At 48.9% G+C, this 23,522-nt stretch overlaps 1 protein-coding gene across 1 annotated transcript in view; it reads right to left on the bottom strand.

Annotated features, from left to right (window-relative positions):
• The window catches only part of LOC119449385 (major facilitator superfamily domain-containing protein 6), a 55,534-nt gene that overhangs the window by 23,665 nt on the left and 8,347 nt on the right, over positions 1-23,522 (bottom strand). Inside the window, exon 2 of the mRNA XM_037712555.2 lies at positions 778-2,283. Within this exon, the coding sequence (XP_037568483.1) occupies positions 778-2,283 (1,506 nt within the window). The remainder of the gene's footprint in view (positions 1-777; positions 2,284-23,522) is intronic.

Genomic DNA, 23,522 nt, shown 5'->3' with positions numbered 1-23,522 from the left:
TATATATATATATATATATATATATATATATATATATACATGGGTGGGGCTCGGAAACCTGGTCAGGCCTCAGCCCCCCCCCCCCCCCCCCGGAAAAATGAAAACTTTCCGCCTATGCGCGCGTCTGTCGTCTTCTTCCGCAACTAGCTCTGATGCCGCTCATAATGCCAGCTTTCCCATGCGCGCTGCACTTCAGTCCATGGAACGGAACCACTGGTCAAATGAACACACTCACTGCAACTGCAGTTACGACTGCGCCTGTGTGAGTTTGATACGCTTGGTATATATGTCCTGTCAATCAAGTTGTCGCTGACGTAACATTCACTGTTCCAATAACACAGGTTTGCTCTTTATTTGATGGTTATGGCACAAAGCTAGTCAGCTGATATTTTAGCTCGCGTATGTAAGCCTGCAAATCTGATTAATCAACTCATTATTCAATGAAAAGGTTCCGGATATTCGTGGTTTTAGACAGAATAATGGGAACCTATTGATTAACGGCAACAGGGCGGTTCCCTGGTGCAACTACGCAGACGTCACCGTTTGCATAAGATTCCTGCTTATATAAGTAGTAATCCGCGTTTTGCACAAACAAGTGAGATAGTTGAACACCGCTTATAAATTATGACATCCTCCGTTACATAGACCGTAGAGGTTACGCACAAGACTCGGGTGCACTTGAAAACGCCGGATTGACGGGACATCAAGCTCTGTGTAAAGCTCCGGATGTTCGGCGGCTTCGTAATCGCCAGCGCCTAAACGTAAGGAGTCGCTTACCAAGGCCGAAGTAGATGCTGCCGACGCAGCTCTGCACTGTTGGCTTGAGTCCTCTGGGCGCTATCTGTGTGCCGTAGGTGCCAATGGCGACCCACAGAAGGTGAAACGTCATGGCTTCGAGTCCTTCCAGGAGGATGCACCACAACGGATGCTGGCCGATGTACGAGTAGCCCACTAGCCTGGCGCAGTAAACTAGCCCGGAGAGGGCGATGATATTCACGACGCCCAATTTGTCCATGAGCCACTTGGTTTCGTAGAGAAACAAGAAGCCGGCGAACCCGCCAATAGATATCGTCAGACCGAGAAGGTAGTTGGCAGCGCCTAGGTCGAGCAGATACCAAAACAAGAAGTACTCGAGGAAACCGTAGACACTTCCGAGGCACAGCACAAACAAAAAGAGGCTAAGGAATTGCGGCTGCTTCATGAGTCGTCGGGCCTTGTAGAAGACGTTCTTGCCGGGAGTGGCCACTTGGATTTCCAGCACATACGTGAAGATCGCCGTGAGCACCGTGAAGACGTTGAACATATAGAAAGCGGGCGAGTAGTCGAAGCCCGTGATGACATGCTCGCTGCTGAGGTCGATGAAGAATCCCGACAGCGGCGCGCAGAACACGGAGCCCACGATGGCCCAGAAGCGCTGCCACGCGAAGCGTCCTTCGTGCGCGTGCACCATGGACACAGTGGTGGCGTCCAGTAGAGTGAAGCAGATGGAGACAAGCACCTGAAATATGATGCGCAGCACGAAGTACACCGAAATGGTGATGCGCCGGTCACTGCCCTCGGGTGGCGTGCACTCGGCGTGCCAAAAGTCGGCGGCCGACACAGCGTCCACCTCCTCCGTGTCCTCGACAGTGCACTTGAGCGAGCAGTTGGTGTGGTCCTGGTCCGGAAGGTGCTTGAGGCAGGACACGTTGTGAAAGACCCTGCTCTCCCACGTGATGGCCGTCACCGGGTGCAGGCACAGGAGGTCGGGGTCCCTGGCAGGCTGCAGGTACAGGCCGAGAGACGTGCTGCGTGCCAGCGTGTCGTTCTCGCTCACCACGTGGCACTCCTTGTTGCCGTAGTCATCCGTGAAGCAGATGCCCGTCTCGTCGATAGCGTGCAGCCATTCTGTGTCCGGGCACTCCGGTCTGCAGTCCGAGAGCAGAACGGGCAGCGCCAGTCCCGGCGAGGGCTCGGGACACGCACCGTGCTCGTCGCCGCAGTGGTCCACCACCACCTCGAGCTGCAGCGACGGGCCGCAGTGCAAGTGGATCGCCGGCGGTGGTACGGGGGGTCCCAGGGCCTGTGGCACCAGCAGCAGGCTGGTTCCGGACAGCGCCGTCAGCATCAGGCTCCCCAGCAGCGCGCACTTGTAACTTCCGTACTTGTCGCCCAGGAAGGTGGCCGCGTACGGCCCCAGAAGCTGGGCGAACGGCACGATGCTGTAGATGATGGCCGTCTCCTCCACGCTGAGCCCCAGCTGGCGCATGTGCACCGTCAAGAAGGGCAGTAAGCAGGCCGTACCTGCGAAACTCCATGTCAGTGGAGCGGCACCTTTGGCTACCGCGCATTTCACGGGCGCTGCCACGGAAAAGTGATTGCTCACAGTTTGTCTAATGATGCTACTAGGCGCACATACACCCGCTGACCTCTGGTATAATATCAACGGCACTTTTGCTGTTCTGCCCTTCCGCCCTGGGAAGAGGGAAGTCCAGCGAAGCTGGCGCTCTGGTGAGATTTGCTATGTTCAATTTGGGTACAAAATGGTAAACCGATCCCTTCGCTACGTGCTCGGGAAAGAGGCTTCGGTGCCAGCTCCGAGTAGTAGAATGGGGTATTTTTTAACATTTAGATGATGGCTATACCACGGCAGCTGGATAAATTTTTTTTTTATCCAGTGGCCGTGGCTATACAATGTCCGGCTCTGAAAGACCTGGCTCGGCGTCCACGGGTGACAGCGTTCTTAGTGCGTTACTCACGCCTTTGTACGACGTTCCGAGACAAGAGTTCTTGACTAACAGGGTTATTCTGTAAGAGTCCACCTAGTGGACGGTCCACTTCGGCTGCCGCGATTGGCTCCAGCAGCACGACCGAGAAGGAGCCAGCCAGTCTCCTTCTCGCTCGTGCAGCTGGAGCCAATCGGACAGCCGAAATGGACGGTCCACTAGGCGGACTCTTACAGACCCCTTCTCGCTCATGCTGCTGGAGCCAATCGCGACAGCTGAAGTGGACAGTCCACTTGGTCGACTCTTACCTCCGTATTCAGAAATGCATCTTAAATTGAAGCCCACGCCAACTGACTTGATTTAAGTGACGCCTGTCGTGAATGCACCAAAAGAAACGCAATGAGCGTCTTGGGCACGTTCTCGGCAGGCGTCATTTATATAAAGTCAAGCATGGGCTTCAAGTTAAGATGCATTTCTGAATAGGAGGGTTACAGAATACCCCAAAGCTCTGTATATACAACCAACGCTAACGCGAACTCCTCTCACACCCCACTCCTCCGTTGACCTACATTTTCCGTAGACAGTCGGGAGCCTGGAGAGAGCCCGCGGCACAGGCGGCCAAGGCGGCAGGATCTGCGCGCATGCGATGCAGTCGGACAGCGGGCATACACGCGCAGTCATGCGTGGCAGCCGCCTATCTCTCTAAGCGTGGGCAGCTGGGCTAGTTGGTTGTCATTGGCATTATGAAACATCGTTCCAACGCACAATTAAACACGGACGAGAAGAGAAATACAACACGAACGCCCGACTTCAACGTTGAAGTCCGGCGTTGTGTTGTCTTCTCGTCCGTGTTTAATTGTGCGCTGGAACTCAGTTGAAGTCCGGCGTTCGTGTTGTCTTTCTCTTCTCGTCCGTCTTTAATTGTGCGCTGGAACGACGTTTCATAATGCCTATCTCTCCCCCGCTGTCGAACCGCCGCGCCGCGCCCTCCTCGCCTTCCTTCTATTTATCAGCGGCCCTGTCAATAGACGCACGCCGAGCAGCCGGAGGGGCGAGGGAAAGAGCGCCTGTCAGCAGCCGAGGCGAAGGGACGCAAACAAGGAGCGCCGCCGGCTTAGCCTCCCAGCAGGGCTCAACTCTAGTCGGGTGCAGATTCAAACAGGCTTGCCGCGCTAGTCTCGCAGCCAGGCCAAACTCTACTCAGGGGGAACGCGGCATAAAGGAAGGTCAACTGGCGCAAGAGAGCTAGCGGGGGCTCAGCCGGTCGGGAGGGAGGAGGGGCCGCGCGCTCAAAAAAACAACGACGCTCGAGACAATGCTGATGATGATAGTTTTTTTTCTACACGCGAACACGATCCTCGGGGACCTAGCCTTAACAGCTTCGCTGTAAAATCACCGCCCCTTCTACTCCTGAAGATGGTCGAACAGAGAAGCTGTGTTAGTTACACCGAGTGTTACGACTGTTACATGTGCATGCGTTGCACGTGACGCAATTGCGTAAACACAAGTAAACATATAACTACAGCAGAAAGTTATACTATATTGAAACGTTGCGAGTCGAGAAGAGGCAGCGACTTCCGACACTACTCGACCAGTGTCCAATTCTCTGGTCGAAACCTGCCGAGCAGCCGCCAGAGGCATCGGCTGTAATCACGGACACCGCGCGCGTTTGGTGCGAACGCGGGGAAACGCGGACGGCGTCGGCAGCAGCTCTGCGCGTTATCCGAAAGGGCGCGCCGCACAGAAACAGCTCTCTTCGCCTCTCCTCCTCGCGCCCAACGCGGCCCCTTATTGGTCGCCTCTTCTTTCCAGCGTGTGCCCTCCCATTGGTCGCCTCCTCCCCACACACGCCTCTCCTCCTCTGCTGGTCACATGACCTGCCCTTCCCCCGGCACGGCTCTTATCCTCTCCTGATCACGTGACCTGCGTGACGCTGGACAGACGGCGAAGGGTCGACTAAGAGCACCTCCGCTGTTAATACACAGGTAATGAACTCATAGATTCAGGCTGAACTGATATCGCACTACGAGTTTATGTGTGAACACAGCCTCCTGCTTGAAGCCCCCATATAACAGAAGAAGACGTCACCACGTTTATACTTTGCTGTTGTAGAGCAAAGTGGTAAGTTACACGGAACTTTTTTTTGAAATTGTAAGGAACGCTGACGGGCCGGACGTCCCTTATATAACAGTGTCAAAACAGTGTGCCACTTTGACGCCAATGTAAAAGATGCGATTTTTTTAATATTTATTGCGTGTTGTGTACTGACGCAGCAGCCCCACATTTACACGATTACACGTAATTTTCAGCGAAGCACGTAGACACGTGGTCAATCTTTATTTTCGCTCCAAAGCAAAACTCGGCCAAAGACATGACTACTGGGACACTGTCCAAAGTTGCTTTGCGTATGATCGGTTTTCGGCAAATTTTAGTGTACGCGTGCATAGCCGACTGCTCAATACTATATATGACCGCATTGTCGTGCTCACCGAGGCTTACACCCATAATTTCCCGTGCTTCTTTGCTTGGTGTTGCAGTTTCGCCCGGCTACAGATAACTATTTCATTCAGAGTGCACAGAGCCACAGACATTGACAGCACAGCTAGAGTTACGAAGGCGAAGCGACAGTAGCAGTACTTCGTTAAAGAGCGCAGAGCGGGCACACCTTGTCGTTTACTGCGATTCAGTTGCATGCTTATGCGAAGGTAACTTGTGGTGACTGAAATTGAAGTACGCCATCACGTCAGCAGTTGTACTGTTTCAACGCCTTAACGAGAAATTTCTCTAGATTTTAACAAATTTCTCAATTTCCTTAAACAAGGCATAGCATCCCAATATCCCGGAAAATTTACCTATAGTTGTGATGAATTGTGTTGTATAACCATGCATAAAATGATGCTTTTTGTGTTCTGTTAACTGCTTGAACTGAATCTTGCGTTTATTTTATATTTTTAAACAGCAGCAGCTATTCTGGTTATCGGGCATGCTGTGCAAGCGTATTAACGGCGTGAACATTCGTCCAAAAAAGGTAACTGATAAAGTGATAAACATGAGCAATGTTACGTTTCCGCATTATCTTGCATATCAGAAAGCCGTACGTAGAATGACAGAATGCAGAGAAACGAGTTCATGTCCACAATCATGTGTTTCTCGTTGTCGCTGATAAGGCACCCGCCGTGGTGGTTCAGTGGCCTTTTTGCTGCTGATCACGAGGTCTCAAATTCGATTCCCCGTGGTGACGGCCCATTAAACGCGATGGAAAATTGCTTGTTTACCGAAATTTAGGTGGACGCAAAAGATATTCACGTGGTCAAACTCAATCCAGCGCCCTCAGAGTCTCTCAGAGCCCCACTGTTGCTCTGAAATGCTGCGAGAAAGACATGACGCTTGTGAGCAGCTATAAATGAAATTAGACATGCTCCCCATTAATTTCGAGAACGGCCATCACATTATACTTCACTGGCTGCCGAGCCACTGTGGAATTAGTAGCACCGACAGGGCAGATGAAGAGACGCTCTCGATTTACCAACGTGATCAGTGCGGGCAAATACCGCTGCCGAGAACCGATGCTGCGCGGCAACTTTACCGACTTCCTGGTTGCCATCACACTTGATAATTCTCTGGGTTCGCGATTGTCCTCGCTGGCGACTTCACCTGCATGCCACCCGCACTATCCTGTCGAGAAACAATTTTAGTGATTGGCCAGTGGCTGACGCACGCATATTCATTCATAATTGGGATGGCCAACAGCGCCGCATGCTACTCTCGCGGATGTGATAAACCTGTTGGCCTCGAGTGAAACCGATGGCGGCGCTGCGAACGGTGTTCTGGTTCCGCTAGACTGACGACAACTTTATTTCTTTGTTCGCTCTCTGACTGCGTACACGCGTAGCTCTTCAATTACTACCTGTATCCTTTTCTAATGTTAGTTTTATGAATGCCAGAATAGCGAGGACAACAAACGTTATATATAAATACACAACGTGTGTTGTCCTCTGAATGCTGGCATTTATAAAACTAACATTATATATATATATATATATATTATCATCATCAGCCTATATGTATGTCCACTGCAGGACGAAGGCCACAGGCCTGCGATTTCCAATTACCCCTGTCTTGCGCTAGCTGATTCCAACTTGCGCCTGCGAGTTTCCTAACTTCATCACTCCCCCTAGTTTTCTGCCGTCCTCGACTGCGCTTCCCTTCTCTTGGTATCCATTCTGTAACTCTAATGGTCCACCGGTTATCCATCCTACGCATTACATGGCCTGCCCAGCTCCATTTCTTCCGCTTAATGTCAACTAGAATATCGTCTACCCCCGTTTGTTCTCTGATCCACACCGTTCTCTTCCTATCTCTTAACGTTAGGCCTAACATTTTTCGTTACATCGCTCTTTGTGCGGTCCTTAACTTGTTCTCGAGCTTCTTTGTTATCCTCCAAGTTTCTGTCCAATATGTTAGCACCGGTAGAATGCAATGATTGTACACTTTTCTTTTCGACGACAGTGGTAATCTCCCAGTCAGGATTTGGTAATGCCTGCCGTATGCACTCCAGCCCAATTTTATTCTTTTAAAAATTTATTTCTCATGATCAGGATCCCCTGTGAGTAATTGACCTAGATAAACGTACTCCTGTACAGACTCTAGAGGCTGACTGGCGATCCTGAATTCTTGTTGCCTTGCCAGGCTATTGCACAATTAATATTCAACCCCACTCTTACACTTTCTTGGTTAAGGTCCTCAATCATTTGCTGTAATTTGTCCCCATTGTTGCTGAATAGGACAATGTCATCTGTAAACCAAGGTTGCTGAGATATTCGCCGTTGATTCTCACTCCTAAGCCTACCCAGTCTAAGAGCTTGAATACTTCTTCTAAGCATGCAGTGAATAGCACTGGAAAGATTGTGTCTCCTTGCCTGACCCCTTTCTTGATAGGTAACTTTCTACTTTTCTTGTGAAGAACCAAGGTAGCTGTGGAATCTTTGTAGATATTTGAGAAGATATTCACGTATGCCTACTGTACTCCTTGATTACGCAATGCCTATATGACTGCCGGTATCTCTACTGGATCAAATTCTTTTTCATAATCTATGAAAGCCATATAGAGAGGTTGATTATACTCCGCAGATTTCTCTATTACCTGGTTGATGACATGGGTATGATCCATTGTAGAATATCCCTTCCTGAAGCCAGCCTGTTCTCTTGGTTGGCTGAAGTCAAGTGTTGCCCTGATTCTATTTGAAATTACCTTGGTGAATATTGAATATAATACTGAAAGCAAGCTAATCGGTCTATATTTCTTCAATTCTTTAACGTCTCCCTTCTTATGTATGAGTATAATTTTGGCGTTCTTTCAGCTTTCTGGTACACTTGAAGTCGGGAGGCATTGTCTATAAAGGGCCGCAAGCTTTTCAAGTATGATATCTCCTCCATCCTTGATTAAATCGACTGCTATTCCATCTTCTCCAGCAGCTTTTCTCCTGGTCATGTCTTTCAAGACCCTTCTAACCTCATCGCTAGTTATAGAGGGGGCCTCTGTATCTCGTTCATCACTACTTCGAATGAAAGTAGCTTGGCTGCTCTGGGAACTGTACAGGTCAGTATGAAATTCTTCCGCTGCTTTTACTATGTCATCGAAATTGCTGATGATATTACCCTGCTTATCTTTCAGTGCATACATTTTGCCTTGTACTATGCCAAGTTTTTGTCTGACTAATTTCATACTGCGTCCATATTTAACTGCTTCCTCAATCTTTTCCACGTTATAATTTCTGATATCCCTTACTTTCTTCTTGTTGATCAGTTTCGACAGTTCAGCGAATTCTATCTGATCTCTCGAGTTTGACACTTTCACGTTTGGCCGATTCTTTATTGGGTCCTTTGTTACTTGGGAGAGCTTACCTACTGGATGCCTTAGTGCCTTACCTCCCACTTCAATTGCTGCTTCTGAGATCAACCTAGTTATGGTTTCATTCATTACCCCTATGTTTTATTTATCTTCCTGTTCTAAAGCTGCATATTTGTTTGCGAGCACCAGCCTGTATTGGTCTGCTTTTACTCTTACTGCGTCTAGGTTGGCCTGTTTCTTCATGACTAACATTATTCTTTCTCTCTTCAAATTGATAGAAATCCTAGACCTCACTAACCTATGGTCACTGCACTTTATTCTACCTAACACTTCTACATCCTGCACTATGCTGGGATCGGCAGAGAGTATGGAATCTATTTCATTGCTTGTTTTTCCATTAGTACTTTTCCAGACCCACTTCCTGTTGCTGAGCTTCCTGAAGAAGGTATTCATTATTCGGAGCCTATTCCTTTCCGCGAATTCTACTAACATCTCTCCTCTAGCGTTCCTAGAATCGATGCTGTAGTTGCCAATTGCTTGCTCGCCAGCCTGCTCTTTCCCCACTTTTGCATTTAAGTCGCCCATGACTACAGTATAGTGAGTTTGTACCTTTCTCATTGCTAATTCAACATCTTCATAAAACTGTTCTATTTCTTCATCATCGTGACTGGACGTTGGGGCGTAGGCTTGTACTGCCTTCATTCTATACCTCCTAGTGAGCTTTATTATGATGACCGCTACCCTCTCATCAATGCTGCCCGCTATGTCCTTATGGATTAGAATTCCTACCCCGAATTCTCTCTTATCTGGAAGACTTCTGTAGCAGAGGACGTGGCCGTTAGTCAGCACTGTATAAGCCTCATCAGTTCTTCTCACCTCACTAAGGCCAATAATATCCCAGGCAATACCTGATAATTCTTCAAATAGCCCTGCTAAACTAGCCTCACTCGATAGGGTGCGCGTGTTCAACGTTGCCAGGTTCGGTTTCGATTGGCGGCCTGTCCGGTCCCAGAGATTCTTAGCACCCTCTGCCGCGTAGCAGGTCTGACCGCCGCCTTGGTCAGGTGCTCCTCAGCCACTGGGGACTGAGGGCCATAGGTTGATGGTTGGAGTTAAAAACTGGAGCAAATATATGGAGGTTCGATTCCGGCCACGGCTGCCGCATTTCGATGGGGGCGAAATGCAAACACGCTCGCGGCATGTGATTTAGGTGCAGGTTAAAAAAAAGAAAAAAACAGGTGGTCGAAATTGCCCCACTACGGCATGACTCACAATCATATCGCGATTTTGGCACATGAAATCGTAGAGTTGAAATTTCTTGTTTCATATAGCCGCAGCCGTCGCGCGTTCAGGGGCCACGACCTCGAAACTAAGGCATGAAGTATCACACCGAGCCATCCAAGGATAGCCTACGCGGCTTTGGAAACGAAGTACGACCGCAGGACTTATGCAAAACTGATACACCAGTCACACGGGCAATTTCAAACTCCTTTGAACCAAAGATCCTTTACTTCAAGGGAAGACGCGCGCTCTCACATGGGCGCATAAAATGAGGCCTAGTTGAAGGGATCTTTAATTCAAGGGAGTCCGCGTCTGTCCTTTAAAATCTCCGGGAAATACTCTTGAGCGTGAGGGCGTCCGACAAAAACGAATTCTCCGTATAAATACGGAGGTTCAATTTTTACCTGTTAGAAACAAGTTTCACTGTCACTATAGAAGTTTCTACGCACTTTCGTGCCGCCCGAAATCTGATGGATGAATGAGCCGGTACAGCAGCGCTGGCAGAGCCTGTCGCCATCAGCAACATGTACGATTTCGTTATCGGCTGCTACGCATCCAAGTGTGCGCGTGTTTTTGCCTGCGCGTCGTCAGCTTTTTTTCGTTGCTCATCACTTTTGCGTATTAGGAGACGTTGCGGTTTCTGTGAAAAGCGTCAGCGGAGAATATATCTGGAGACCGTGTAGCACTGTGGCACACATCCCTTGAACTAATAAATGTTCCCTAGAAAGCTCTATGCTCCTGAAATTCAAAGGATTTTTGATATGCCCGTGTGACTGGGGTATTTGTCGCGTCGACTAAGCCGCATCACAGTTGAGCGGCAATTTTACACTTTTGATCATAATTCTAGTCATTTGGTGTTGCAGACTCCAAAACTTTTGCTGACAAGAAAAATCTAATTATCTTACTAATAACGGTTTATCTTAAACACTAGTTGCACCAAGCTCTCACATGCTTAACACCTAACATGTTTAACACGCTTTAACACCAAACATGCCTTACACTATTTTTGCAAATGTCATAAACACATTGCAATGCGATCTTTAAAATTTACTTCGGTTAACTTGATACTATTTATGTTCAACGCGCTTTCAGACTACCGGAAACAACTCGGAACACATCTCTTTATCAGAGCCAGGATAACTTATGATATAAAAAAAAACGCAGGAACACCTGTTAACTGTTCATCGTGCCTGTGTGTAGGTCCCTCCCTCCCTCTTTTTTTTTTTTTTTTTTCTTGGATGTTTAGCGCTCCACGCGCTCGTTCGGTCAAGTATCCGCAAGCCGAAACTTCTCAATTTTCTTGTCTTAGTTTTAAATACGTATGACGCACTTAGAGGACAAAATATATTGAAAACTCTGGTCTAAGCAAAGGTTGTCGCCTGTTTTTGTTACGCGATAGCACTAATTCTTATCGCTTGATGAACCTCGGCCGTGAAATATGCCCGATACCTCTGCAGGAGCAAAGTAAAAATATGCGGTTAAGGCTGAGAAGGGGACTGAGATACAGGGGCGAGCTGTGTTACGGTTGATGCAATCAAGATTGATTATCTTGCGAGGGTCAGCACTGCAGCGCAAGACTACGTAAGATTGTCTGCTCTGCCCAATTATTTTGTCTCCGCCCTTGTACCAGACGTTCCAGCCATTTCATCCTGTGGATGTGAGGCAAGCCTGTGGATGGGAGGTCGGGGATCCAAATTCGATGCGACTTTGGTTAATTCTGTAGTATTTAAAAGCCAAACCTTTAAATTCAATCAATTGATATAGCATACTCTCTTCGTAAATCACTTTTTTTTATGTAATACACAGAGCTTCCTGTTGAAAGTGCAAGATGCACGAAATGCCAGGCAAACCTGGAATCTAACCATCAGCCGCACTATTTATGTTTTCACAGCCTAATTCCGCAATGTAGCAAAATACCGCATTTTTCTGCAATGTCGCTAATGAAGTGCGTGCATTAACGCATTGCAGCGACCATCCAATTTTTTCATGATGACATCAAACTCCTTCGTGATATGATTAAAGCGCTGAGCAGCAACAAAATAGATATATCTGTGACCATCAGATCGGGCGACGGACCATGCAGCGCGTGCTGAACGCAGACATATTGCAGCGCAGACACGGTAGCCGAAGCTGCAGTTCATCGTGAAAAATTAAAGTTAACAATGCGTGCATTCATTCAATAGTCGCAATCCAAGATTGGACTCTCATAAGGCTGCCGTCAAAATGTCCCTATTACAAACCAAAATTCAATACAGTACTGATCCCTTCCTTATAAAAAAAGAGAGCAGCCCATTGTAGAAAAGTCAGGCACTGTTTTAGTGTCGCGCCTGGGGGGATGGCGCCGTGGGCGCGCTGATTAAAGACATCCCTTTTGATAATATTATGTGACATTCCAGTGCGGCTCTATGACACTTCGTGCAATAAAAAAATTAAGTTGTATATGAGCAACCGCTGGTTGCTACCGGCAACCTTACAAGCTCTTCAAAACTCGCAAGTGTCCAGTACCCAACATTCGGCGGTTTACACTTTCCATTCCGTAAAGTCTGTGCACTGCTTCCAACATGGTCTAAGCCGCCATAAGCTTTACACACTGTCTTACCGTATGACTACTTTAGAACTATTGAAATGGTCTTAGACCAGTGCTTATGTAGCACAGCGATACCTCCCCCGTATCTTGTATATAACCGTGGGTCCGATGAGGTGCTATTTTCGCTGTGTCACACCCGTTTAGTGCATTGACTACACACCTTCCGAGGCGGCCAACGAAATGTGAGAACGCGCTGGACGCCGCGGAGCATCAGCGCCGCAACAAACCTCGCCCTCGGTTGCCCCGTTCTCAGCTCGGGCTGTCACTGAGCATATATGCATTGCAGTTCAGAGGTGTTTTTTCCCACTCTTTCTAGCCTGCCTATCCGACCGCTGTCCCACACATTCAATACCCGAGTCAGCCACGGCTGCTCAAAACATATTTATTTATCCCTCTTACTGTAATCGAACACCTGCCCTAAATGCAGACGTGTAGAAGCCCACCGAACTCAATGGCACTCGACGACTCCGCCGCCAAATCGTCTCCCGCGTCATGGAACATCAAGAAGCTCGCTGTTGCCTCCCATCGGCTTGTCATCTGTTATTGGTGATGAAGGTCGGCCGAATGCGTTGAACCTTTCCGTAGGCCCCGACCACTTCCTCATTGGCGATCGTGTGCTCCGAACGCGCCGCGTCCGAACAATCGGCGTTGCATAGTAACACTGGGAATCGAGCGCCCCCGCCAGAAGAGAGAATGTCGAAAATACCGGCACTTTTGCGGCGCCATCGGCGGGCAGCGGAAAGCGAAGTCCCCCCTTGCCCATGGATTGCATCTGACTGCCAGCTGCGTCTGATATTCGCTGGGAGTGACTTGACGGAGTGCCATCGTTATAAGGCCGGTGCGGAACTAGCGACAGATGTAGGTCGAATTCGCGCTCCGCGTGCAGATTACAAAAGCACCATTGGAGCTGAGACATTCTGAGCAAAACAACGCGGTACTTTGCAACTGGAAAAAGTCGACAAGAAGATACGACACTTCCTCTCCTTCGCAAGAGTCACGCGTGCACGTCTGGCAATTAAGCACGGCGTCGCACCCCGATGTCCAGGAGGGCATTTCTCGAAGGAAGCTAGCTATAGTAGCGACATAGCTGTAGGCATTGGTTAAATGTATATAGGGTCCTTCGTTTTTGGGTAAAACCCGATAATGCCCGATTTTGCACCCCGAGAATTTTTTTTTTAATCGGGTTAAGCTCGATTGTTAGCAAGTGGTTAATATATATCATACTGACAATGATATACAAATCTGACAAATGCCTCGTTTTCAAGCAATAACCGGTATATATAAAGCTGTAATGTATTCAGCTACTATACCGCCGTTGTGTGAACGCAACCTTGTTGTTCTTTAGTGGCCGCATTTAATTGAATATGACAATGACACATCGCATTGCACTTCCCGCATGTCGCATATAAGATGTACATGCAAACTGCGGTAATGCGCTAAGAAGCGAAATGACGCAGCGCTGACGTTGCTCTGCATTCCGAACGGTAGCTGTGACATTAAGATGATGTCTATCTACATTGTGTTCAAAGAAGAGCAATTCCATTAATTTTGTTGCGAGAGCGTATATTTGGAACGAGTAAAAAGGACGACTACAGGCAAGGACGAAAAGCCCTTGGTTGGTTGTTCTAAATGGGACATTTATGTGGACACTGAAATGCTCCCGATGCACTTGATGTTATGCCAACAAGAGCTTGCAAGGTATGAGGGAAAACATCGCACTACCTGCGTAGCATGGCTGTGTGCACAGCGTTCTGTACTTGCTGTGTTAATTAAAAAAAGTGCAGATAACAATACAAAGAGGGATCACCAAACCCGTTTCTATTTGTTGTTCTTGTTAATATGGTTTCTTTAAAATGTATTATTATTGCCCGACTATGAGGGTTTGTAGAGGTGGGTTGGTCACATGATTTGCGAGCAGCTCTAATTGCCATTACATGTTCCTGTGCGTGATTTTGCACGTTTAAATAGAACGTTTGTGTTTAAAAGGAGACCATTGCTTGTGTTAATCGTTTATAAAAGTTGAGTGACAACCCCGAAGAACTCTGGGCTGCCATATAACAACCCCCGATTTGTCCCCAATTTTCCTGTCAGACAACATGAATCACGATTTCTCCCCGGTTTTCCTGTTTAAAATTAACACCCGATCTTTACCCCCGAATTTCAAAAAGAAAAAAGAAAAATATAGAACCCGAAAACGAAGTGCCCTAATTAAATACCGGCGATCACCGTGCCCGCGATATATTGCCACCAGTGATAAGGTGATCCGTACTTTGCCCGTACGTGATGGCACAACGAGGTGCAGTGCGGGACTAAAAACACCATGCCATGCATGATTGTCATTGATGTAAGCGAATAGCCGAACGTTTCTAGAAAGCTTAACGGAATGACGCGCTTGAACGCACATGTTTGCTCCAGTGAACATATTTACGTAGAGTTGGTTGTTCTATGACGCAATTCCGTAGAAGATAGAGCTGTTAAAAAGCTCATCTGTAGCGCTAGTATAGGCAGCTATGCATATACGCAGATTCGTCATATGTGCCTTGGTCTCCAGCGACTTCCATCGTCCTCTCCCGCAGCAACCACAATGGAAGAGGAGGAAGGTTGCCCTTCCCGAGCGCTCCCCCGATCATCCCAAAGCTCTCGGGCGAGAGCAGCACTTGCGTCTCAACTTGGAGCTGTAACAGTCCCGCAACTACTGCAGGCGCGCTTGAGCGAGAGCAGGCGCCCTTTGCATCGGCGCCTTCGTGTAGCGGCGATAAGATTCCGACCTCCAGGACGAAATAGTCGGAGAAAGACGACGAGGCGGAATCGACTCGTAAAGGTCACGTGTCTTTTGTGCAAAAGCACACTCCGTGACCATTTTGGCAAATGCTGAAGAAACGGGACAGTGTTTCGTGAAATTATTGGAAGGTTTTCCTACCATGGTGGGAGGTTAGCTTCCAATAAACTACACCGCGCCGAAAAAAAAAAGAAGAAAGAAAGAAAAGGAAAACCACCTGCCATCTACTTGTCAGGGGGCAATAAGTGGATATAGAAGCATGCGGAATATCACGGATATGTCACGTTCTACGCCCAAATTGTCGGTGCAGATGCTGAAACATGGTTGCCGAAACACGGAGCGCTAGCGAAACCATTCCACGCGGTGAAAAACCCTTCCCGTGAGTACCGTTGAAATGTTGCGCTTGGCCGCCTGTAACTGTGTGCACGGCGCTTGCAGGACTGCCCCTGTGGTCAGCATGTGTACCCGCCGGTGCTTGGACTCAACCACGCTATCTATACGGACTTTCCCCGATAGAGAAACGGCAACCGCTTTAGCGGCGAATGCCGCCCGATAAAAAGGCGGCCAGACAATTTCCCAAGAACAGGGGAACGGGGCGCTGCGATAAGAGCGCCGCCATCGCGTGCCGTATCCTCGGCTGCGGGTGGTGCAGATAGGCTCCCTTCTGTGGCGCTGGACCCGTTTGGCGAACGGGCTTAGAAATACTGGCGACACAGTCAAACGCGCAGGATCGGAACCGATTTATCCCAAACTCACCTGCCGGGTGGGGAGCTATTCAGGTACACCATTTTCCAACTGCCAGCGACAGGAGTGTAATGCACATTGTTTCGTGTGGTCAAAAGATGAAAGTGCATTCTTCGCAGTACACAAAAAATATGTAGAAAAAAATCACCGCATATCCACGAAGTGAATGATGATGAGTGGGCGAAGCACCGGTGGATCATTCGGTTAACCGTGAATCCCCTGACGCCGGCAAGCGGACCCAGAGGCGGCGAGAGCGCGGGAAGCGGCGGCAAAACGCCGGAAGCGTTCTCTACCTGAGGTTGGTGGCGCCGATGCTCGGTTCAAGCGCGAGCTTCGCGAGCCCTCAGCCACAGCCGCTGGATAAAAAAAAAAACACCTTTTTTTTATCCAGCTGCCGTGCCTCAGCTCCGGGTCCGCATGCCGGCGTCGCCGTGCTGCAGCATCTTTGCGAGCCCTCGACTCCGCTTGCAGTTGAGCCGCCACTCTCGCATTTTCATCCATACCGGGCGCGCCGTTATCCGAAGCGACCGTTATCATCCGTGGCTGAAGAGAGAAAGAGAGCGCGCGTCGGGAACGAACGCCCTTGTGCACCGCAACGCCCCTAGCGGACTCCATGCAAACCATAGCTACGGACGACGGACGACGACGAGGTACAAGGCTCAGCCCTAAGGTACTTCGCCCCTAATATGCGTACAGTGTTTTTCTCTTTTTTTTCTTTTGTGGCTCTAAGCAGGACGTGTGAACAGATAAGCGGCGCTGAAAAGTAAACGTAACCGGTGAGCTGCAAAAAGTGTCTTGCCGAAGTGCGAGGCAGGATTCAAGCGGCTTTGAAGAGACGACGCATATTAGTGGCTTAGACCTTCTGCGGCTTAAACCAAAATCAGGGGCCTTTAGGATGCGGCCCACATCGCAGCATGCCAATAATCGAAGCCACGACCACGTACTGGGCTTAGAATAATCGAAGCGACGGGCCAGGTGGTAAAGAAGTTCTCAGGGTTGATGGGGTACAATGTTACTAGAGAACACTTTGATAGGCATACGTTCTGCGTTGTCTTTCAGCCATGATGATGATGGCGACCGAATCTACGCTTAGCATGACTAGCACAGCTCCAGGATTCTACAGTGGTTTCCCACACAGTGGCAAAGCTGCCACGGCGGGCTAGGTATCACGCGGCGGGCTAGGTATCACACGGCGGGCTAGTTATCACGGCGAGCTAGGCATCACACGGCGGGCTAGGTATCACACGGCGGGCTAGGTATCACACGGCGAGCTAGGCATCACACGGCGGGCTAGGTATCACACGGCGGGCTAGGTATCACACGGCGGGCTAAATCGGCTATTCATGGCGCCGTTGCTCAGCGGCAGACCGAATCTAGCCGTTCGGAGTTCTGCGAAGTCCTCACCAATAGAGTGCCTTGGTGCCATCGAGCTACTTTTCACTCGGTCTGTGGTCTGAGCCGAGTGTTGGCACTCGTTGTCAACCTACTGGTAAGAACATGCAACTCCCACTCTCTACGCCGACGACATTATGCTCTAGAAGACCACGGGATCCGACGGACAAGTCGAAGAGACCCTGCAGAAGGCAGCCAACACGGTCGTACAGCACGGGACTGACGCGGGTTTAGAGTGCTCGCAGAGCAAATCAGAGATACTAATACTGCGACCTCCAGACGGCGCAGAATAGAGACCCCACATCACATCAGGGTGCTGGGCCTTGTTATACAAAAGAATCACAACAGCATCACCATTGATCGTCTCACCATAGCGGTGAATCAGACGGTCCATCTAATCACCCGAGTGAGGGCACGCAAGCAAGGTATGAAGGAGGAGGAGTTACTACAAATCATCCACGCCTTTATCATCTCAATGCTCACCTACGCCCTTCCCTAACTACATCTTCTGCAAACCGAAAGAGCACAACTGGACCGCCTCATTCGCAAGGGAGAGAGAGAGGCATATAAGGAAGGCATGGATGTCAACCAGTCAAGAGCCCGGTTGGATACCCTACGCTGGGGGAAGGGAGAAGGAGAAGAGAAAGAGTGGGGAGAGAGAGAGTGGGCGGGGTATGGAGACGTGCACGAGCCGTACTACAGAGTCAAAAGCACTCATACAAACCAGACACTCTCAGAAAGCACAAAAGTGCCTTCACTGCCTTCTGAGCCGATGATCGGTGGGGACGGTGTTCCCTCATTCGCAAATTGTACAAGTTGCAATGTGTACAAGGCGGCGATGGGGCTAATCCGTACCACCCCTGCCGAGCACCTCCTAAGTCTGGGGTTACACAATGCCGTGGAAGAGCTTCTATAAGCACACCGCATGGGGCACATTCACCGACTATGGGGAAGCAAGACAGGCCGTTGGATTCTGGACCGCATCGGGCACAGAGTACCCCAACGCACAACGATCCGGCCACCATTCCCCCCGACATCAGAAAGAGATTAATCATCAAGCCGCTGCCAAAGAACTAGCTGGCAGGTCATCACGACGGCAGACTAAAACCAAGAGCTCAAGCCACCCACGGGTTCAACTCCGAAGCAGCATACGCCGATGCTGCTCAATATTCCTTGCCAAATAACACGTACGCAATCAGCGTAATTACACTTCCCAAGATCAACTACAAGAACAACAACAACCAATCTGCGCCCCGAGCAACACCAATAAGGACGGCCGGTTCTGTTCGCGCCCTCAACTCTGCGGAGGCAGAAGAGGCGGCTATTGCCCTCGCTGCAACGGCCGGATTTACCACCATGATCAGCGACTCAAAGACCGCCATATCCAACTTTGCACGTAGAATCGTGGCCCCAGCCACGCTGCGAATATTACACCCCCTACTCTCCCCCAAGCAACAAGATAGTGAAATAGAACCCACCCCAATTGAATTGATATGGATCCCGGCTCACGCAGGGAACTTGGAGAACGAGGCCACCAATGTGCTCGAGGATTCGTCAGCCGAGCAGTGGGTCCCGTCTCTGACCCGGGGGACTGGTCGGTGAGCCACTGAGCATATACCACGATATTGCACAACACTACCGCCTCGCAAGACGGACAAAACCCCCACCTCATCCCAAGCTTACCAAGGGACAAGAAGTCGCCTGGCACCGACTTCAAACGCACTCCTTTCCCAACCCATAAACGTACACACACTTTTACCCTGACTTGACAAACCCACGCTGCTCATTATGTGGGTCCATAGCCTCTTAAATCATATTCTCTGGAACTGCAGGGAAGATCCCACGCTTCAGTGAAACTTCGGGACCCGAGCCTGGAGGTTCAACTTTGGGCCATCAAAAGAGCCAAGGATGGCTGCAAGGCATCGCCTGGTAGCCACCCCTCACTAAGCCAAATTAACAAAATAAAGTTGTTTCCTCCTCCTCCCGCTGAAACTGCAGAGCGATGACAGATGGTCACGTGGTGTGCTTGTGAGTTCACGCCACTTTGTCAAGACAAACGCTTATGTTCCTGGTATGTGGACAATAACCACAACCAAATAGCATTATCAGCTTAAAGGAATGCATTTAATAATTAATATGGCGGAAAGCGCAAGAATAACCTGTCAGAATACTGTAAAAGCAAAGCAACAATTGACACGGTGCACGTTCTGCAAACTGCAGTATATATAAGTGTCCTCCACGATACCGAAAAGTTCATACGTTCTCGTGGCCTCGTTTCTATCAGATCATCGTGCGTGATTCCCACTTGGGAAACCCTTCATTTACACGAGTTTGCGATTTCCTTTTGCTGCACACTGGTCGCTCCTTCACTTTCACAACTTACAGTTCTCTCGCGTGATAACCAATCGCAGTAAACTTTGTTCGAATCAATTTTAATGAATATCCGCTTGCCATGCTATTTGAAAACACACGAAGTAAATCGACTGAGGTTTTTTACAAACTCCATATTTTTTATAGAGCACAGCTCTTAGGCGCTTATTCCTCCACCTAGTGGACTCTTACGGAATACCCCCCCAGGTTTGCTATACTTGTTTTTATCTAGCATTTTTGTATACTTCTCCTTAAGCTTTTTTTTCCCTTCAAAACTTACCTTGTAATGACTGTAACATGTCCGGTCGTATTAATCTATTCCCTGCTTTTTTTTTTCAACAATGCTCTAACCGTCTTATCTCGACTGCTGGCCGGTTTATGCTTCCATACACTTTAAGTCTAAGCGCTTCTGGGAGGTGTACGTTACCTACGGGCCTCACTGGGTGAATCCCTCCGCATTCCATTAGGATGTGCTGAGTGGTCTCCGGATCTTTGCTGCAGCGTACACATGCCTCATCTAGTTCCGAATATTTGCTCCGGTATCTTTTGGTCTTTAGGCAATAGGCTAGAGCCTCAAATAGCAAGGCACGGCCCTTTGCGTTATCGTACAGATTTTCGCTTCTAATTTCTTTCTTCTCATTCTTGTAAATCTCAATGGTCCTTTTTGTTTCCATTCTTTGCATCCAATTCACTGTCTCTATGTCTCTCACTTTCTTTCTTATGACTCATGGTTGTCTATTTACAGTTTCAATGATCTTGTACTTGGTTGCCAACTTTCTTGACCTCTTCCTCCATTCTGTGTCCAAGCTATTCAGGTACAGATACTTGTGCATTTTACCCGCCCATTTATTTTCATCTGTGTTCCCGCTTCCCCTTTATTTTGATATATATCTTGGTGGGTGCTTGAATAAGTCATACCTTCGTTTATGTATACGCCGAGGTATTTATATTGCTTGACTATGGGTGTGACCTGCTGTTGAACTGCCACCACGTAATTACTCGTTTCTTCATTAAAGATCATAATTCCTGATTTCGCTGTGATAAACTTCAGGCCTAGAGTTGTCGCTGCGTTGCCACAGATACTCACAAGTGTCTGTAAATCTCTTGTATTGTCCGCTAGTAGCACGATGTCGTCCGCATACATCAGTTTAGGGACCTTCTGTTGCAACATTTGTCTATTACGCATGTAGGATAAATGAAACAGTAATCCGCTGCTTCCCGGTCGTCTTTCTATGCCCTTAACATAAAGCGTGCTCAATATAAAATTTATGCCCGCTGCTTGCGCCAGCTATCCACGCGTACATAAATCAACTCCGATTTCCTTTCCTTTCAGTGCGAACAAGGATCCCGTAAGGGAGCCGCAACGTCTCGTTTTATATTCATTTAAGTTTGCGGTCTGCTTGTGCTTTTTCTTTTCACATGCGACGACTTCAGCGCAACGGTTCTCGTGTGGCAGCGCTGCGTCAGAGCCCTGAATTTGTATTGGAAAAATGTAATTATGAGTGATTATAAAACAAAAGTCGGTTTATTCTATTCAGTAATCCGTAATTTTTTGCTCACGTCGTGTTTTACCGGCTCTACGTGGAAGTCAGCTTTGAGTTTGTACGGCTACGGCGGGGAATTAGCTGATGGCGTTGTCAATCAAAGAGCTAAGAAAATATAATTTGTGATAATAAATTCCGCGGTTTTACGTGCCACAACCACGATATGATTATGAGGCACGCCGGCATATTCACGCCGATATGATTATGAGGCACCCAGGATTAATTTTGAATACCTATGATTCTTGAACGTGCATCCGATGCACGAGAATATTTGGCGTATCACCCCTATCGAAATGCCGCTGTGCCGTAGCCGGGATTTGAACCCGCGCCCCGTCGGGCTTAGCAGTGCAACGCCAAAGCCACTAAACGAGTTACGAATCCCAGAAAACTTCCCCTCGAGCAACCAGCAGCAGCGCGTGAAAGCGGCGACACGAACGGGGCAACGCCGGTGAGATCGCGTGGCCGGCGTCGGTGACGGAACAACCAGCAACGCGTGCCCTACGAGGCCGTTGGAACGCACAGCTCGATGAACGCATCGGTGCCGCCGGAGCACGAATACAGGAACCCTTTTCGCGGAGTCGGAGGAACGAGATGGCGCTTTCGGCGGCGCGCCATACGTTTCCTCAGCGAATGCGTACGAATACGAAACAATGACTGCTTCTGTCGCCCTGCTGCTGCGCGATCGGCTGTCGGAAATGCAACTGGGTGTTCGCTAATGGACTCTGCCCAATTCATGCTGCAAAATCTGCAACGATAAAGGGAAGACGTGGGAAGAAGTTAGCTGCAAAAATAGTAATTCGCATATTAAGGAATGAAATCAACCTGTGTCGCCGCTGCTACATAAGGACCTGCCTGTGTTGTCGGCCCTTCGCGATGCACGGCTTTCCTCGAGGTTAAAAAAGAAGATAATTCATCCGCCAGCGCTGTATAGCTAACCTCCAAAGAAAGGACTTCAACTCCGGAACGTCGGTACTTAAGAGTGAGTACCGCTCGTTACAAAAGGAAGTAGCGTCACTTGCTCGAATAGTAAGTTACTCGCACGTTATCTACACACATCCACCCCTACTCGCATGCAAACTTACGCCCACCCTATCGCCAACGTATCAATAATAAGTGAATGAGCACACTTGAATGAATGTGCCGAAGCATGAGTGAAGGCGACTACACCGAAAAGACACGAATGTCGGAAGCTGAACGTTTCGTTACGGTCCACAGAGTAAGCGAGGACCTCCTTGCTACAAGCTACTAAAAAGTACAGAACATTTACATTCCAAGCTTTTTGCGCAGCAAGAACAAATCTATCGCAGCAGAGCACACCCGCGAGCGCTTAGGCTGAAAATAAACAAACAGTGGCCGCACCGAGGAACCGAGGAACTTTACTGAGTCAGAAACATGACACGCCGCTGCTTCAAAATCTTTGCCAAATGAAGAACGAAGAGCACACTGATCCTGATTTAATTCATAAGCGGAAAGTTTGGACAGCATGGAATAAATTTCTAGCCCCGCTTTTAGTACAAGCACCGTATACGCTGCTCGCGCCGTTTGGACAAGGCGTAATGAGCTGTGAAAGCATTTACATGCCTTTTAAAGCTGTCGCCAGAGCTTCGTGTCGTCCCCACAATCACCGTCTACGATATGCGTCGAAACGGAGGTTTGTTGCGCCGCACCTGCGTCACGCGCTTGCATTGTAAACACGGGGCCAATGTAGGCAAGTAATGGACGCGTCACCAGGTGACCACACATGGCAGCGCCCACGGGAGCGCCGGGAAAAGGGCCAGTATGCCGCAGGCTATACAAGTATGCTCGGTTACAGTGAAGTACCTGAAAAGACTCCGGTTTGGTATAGCGCAGGTCACCGGGTATAGTGACACGTTTCCAAAGTCTTGGGTAGATGTGAGGTGTCAGCGTGGTGGCAAAACCCGTATTTCTCGGGAAGGGAACTCGCTCGTAGAGCTTTCTCAGTCTTTGATGCAGACGGTGGCGAGCCTTTCCTCCTCTCTGCCTTGTGCGAGACGGTGCGGTAATGGTTGAATGTGTTAACAACGTGGTGCTGAGGAAACAGTTTGGAGACGTTTAGCTCGCTCTGCGAAAACTTTACTTGTCAGTTCATACAAAATCGTCGGGGAACCACTGTGTAGCCTTGGAGTGCAGCAGTGACTACAGTTTAATACGCGGGAATATTTCATGGCTGATCAAACCTGCGACGAGCATCAGCAGCCGCAGTGTGCGAACGTGTAGTGAATTATTTTGGCTGTATCAGTTTACACTC

This window comes from Dermacentor silvarum, chromosome 4 (genome assembly GCF_013339745.2).
Source record: "Dermacentor silvarum isolate Dsil-2018 chromosome 4, BIME_Dsil_1.4, whole genome shotgun sequence".
Classification (NCBI taxonomy): domain Eukaryota; kingdom Metazoa; phylum Arthropoda; class Arachnida; order Ixodida; family Ixodidae; genus Dermacentor; species Dermacentor silvarum.
Note: the sequence above shows the minus strand (reverse complement) of the source record. Positions and strands in the feature narration are given on the sequence as shown.